General features: G+C 31.9%; 1 protein-coding gene across 1 annotated transcript; it reads right to left on the reverse strand.

Annotated features, from left to right (window-relative positions):
- Positions 1-200: 200 nt before the first annotated feature.
- Positions 201-2234, reverse strand: LOC139504377 (uncharacterized). The gene is made up of 2 exons (XM_071294454.1): positions 1570-2234; positions 201-276 (listed from the first exon to the last, which is right to left on the reverse strand). The coding sequence occupies exons 1-2, from the start codon at positions 2232-2234 to the stop codon at positions 201-203; spliced, it is 741 nt and encodes a 246-aa protein (XP_071150555.1).
- Positions 2235-2597: the final 363 nt, after the last annotated feature.

The following is a 2597-nucleotide window of genomic DNA, read 5'->3' on the forward strand; positions in this document are numbered from 1 at the left end:
AATATCATGCAAATATATAGATTTACATGATAAAGTGCAAATATGGTCAGTTTAGGTTGATAGGGTCAAATAATTTTGTTGTACGAGTCAGCCTGAGGTATCAAATCTACTGAAATTTTGTTACGTATCAATATATTGTACATTGTTTGTGTAAAAGATTCAAAATTTATTTGTAAAACTTCAATATTTCAAATACTCTCTTACGTTTGTTTATATGTTATTTCCATTACACCTCCAAACATTTCTGATCGTGTCTCATCTTTAAATAATTTTGTACTAAAAATTATGGATTACATATACAGCATTATATTAAGATACCTCCTTCGAATTTTAAAACAGCAGCCAAGTAGTACCAGATATAAAAGCAGGTAAACTCACCAATTGTTTTTATGGCGGAGAAGCCTGTACCAAGTCAGTTATACGAGAATGGATTACTATTCGTTATTTTGGTACGCAAAGTTTGACGTTTTATTTTGTCACATTTTATGGACTTCCCCTTTTTGAATTTACCTTGGAGTGAAGTTATTTTGGTAATACTTTTTCACTTTGTAAATAATGTGTCGCAAATATAAGTTTTACTATTGCTGCATTAGAAGAAGAAAATACATTCGTAAAGCAGCAAATGAGTTAATTACAGACAATGCTTTGCACAAAATTCAATTCACAACTTGTTATGCTCACTTAAACCAAAACATAGTTTGTGTAAATGAGTATATTGCAGAAAATCGGAATTTTGTTTGAATAAATCGTTTCTATGTTTAGGATTTACATGATAAACAACTACAAGAAAACAGACATAAACATCACCTTATCAAGAGATGTTGTAGTACCATTTGGAAACTATTAAATGTAATAGCCATAGTAATACTACATGTACTAGTTTGACAAGTTAAGCAATAGATGATTACAGTTTTAGTTGTCTTTTTTATGTTATTTTACATTCTAGTTTGTTAATAGAAAATATTAAAGAAATATGGTTGTTAAATCAAAATAATTGACTATTGAACGGATAAGAATGATCAGCGGGTAACTACTTGAATGAGGAACGCTTCGGTGCCACTAGTTCAGGGGTCTGCTTACTCTTCCAGAGCACATGGTGGAGTTCGTGTTGCTCAATTATCATTTGAATATATGTGAAAGCAAGACTTGTATGATGACAGATCACTCATATGTTTTATTGATCTAATGATAAAATTGGAATAAAAGATTACATTTCCTGCATGAAAAAAAATCCAAGCTTCTAATTAGAGACATAAGAGCTAATCAAATAAATGCAATGACTACACTTTGAGATATTTATTTTTTTATTTTTTTTTTTATAAACGGAAATTACATGCACACCACTTAGACGGAATATGGGCATCTTGGCATGATCTATTCCACGGAATTTCCTTGAAAAGGGAGATGCCTTTTTGACGATAGGTTTTTATTCCATGGTGATTGTTGTCAAGATCAAGTAGATGCAATAGAGTAGAATGAGTGTCAAAATGTGTCGTAAGTCTTCTTGCATTTGTTCTTAAATTCTTTAAATAGCTACAATATTTGTTTTTGAACCAAGGCGGAACATACATCAACATCATTGGGAGTCTCTCCTCTAATTGTCCAATAAAGGTAGGTCTAACTTTACCAGATCTTATACCGTGATCACCGAACAGTGCGAGGAATGTGTTGTTCAGTAAGCTGTTTTTGTGTAGTCTTTGAAGTGTCTTAGAAATTAGTTTGTCAATAGTAACAGCACGAGTTACACTATCATGAGTCATTCTTATATGCATCGACAATGAAAAAAACGGATTGTCTTTTAAGTTTGACACCAAATTAAACATTCTTGCGTTGACGTACTCAGATGACGATTTTCCATTGAAGCAAAAATCGAAAATATGTTTTGTACCCTGTTGATAAGCGTCATGGAAAGGCTGATCATAATAATCTGTTGGTTGAAGTTTGAAGCCAGGCTTGCCCACGGAGTAAAATGTATCCTGTCCATAGTGAGTTGTATAACCTAATTTTGAAAACTCTTTCCAAATAAATGGACATTTATCAACTCCTTCTGAATCTTTAAAGCACGAGGAGTTTTCTATAAAATCACCAGTCAACAAGGCTGCCATATTTGGTCTAGTATTTTCTGCGACTTTGTTATATCCAAGTAGTTCAGTTGCGTTTAATGTTTCCAACAAATACTTTCTCGTCTTACGTAAGTATCGAACAGAATTAATTCTTGAAGTCGACTCTATCATTATGAGTAACACATTTAGACGGGTTTCTCGATGATTATCCATATTCGGTATATTTTTCATTTGTACGACATCATTTCGTAAATCAGATGCTTTCTTGTTTAGATTTTTTTTTACAAATACGGTATGGAAGTTTTTAGCTATCACTTTATTAAAGGCATCATAACATTGAACTTTTATAAATTCGTCTGTGACCCGTACAGATTTATTGAAATGTCCACTAACTTTACCGAGTTTGAACGAATTACTAATGTAATATATAGGCTTATATGAACAATATTCGACTTGGTTTCGACTTTTCGTAAAATTGATATAAAGATTATTATTATCAACATATGTAAACACATTACTGTTATCGCATACTGA

This window comes from Mytilus edulis, chromosome 14 (genome assembly GCF_963676685.1).
Source record: "Mytilus edulis chromosome 14, xbMytEdul2.2, whole genome shotgun sequence".
Classification (NCBI taxonomy): domain Eukaryota; kingdom Metazoa; phylum Mollusca; class Bivalvia; order Mytilida; family Mytilidae; genus Mytilus; species Mytilus edulis.

Coding starts and splice junctions, on each gene's coding strand:
- LOC139504377 (XM_071294454.1), bottom strand. CDS start 2,234: ATGATAGAGTCGACTTCAAGAATTAATTCTGTTCGATACTTACGTAAG. Junction 277..1,569: donor AGACTCCCAATGATGTTGAT/GTATGTTCCGCC, acceptor CATAATTTTTAG/TACAAAATTATTTAAAGATG.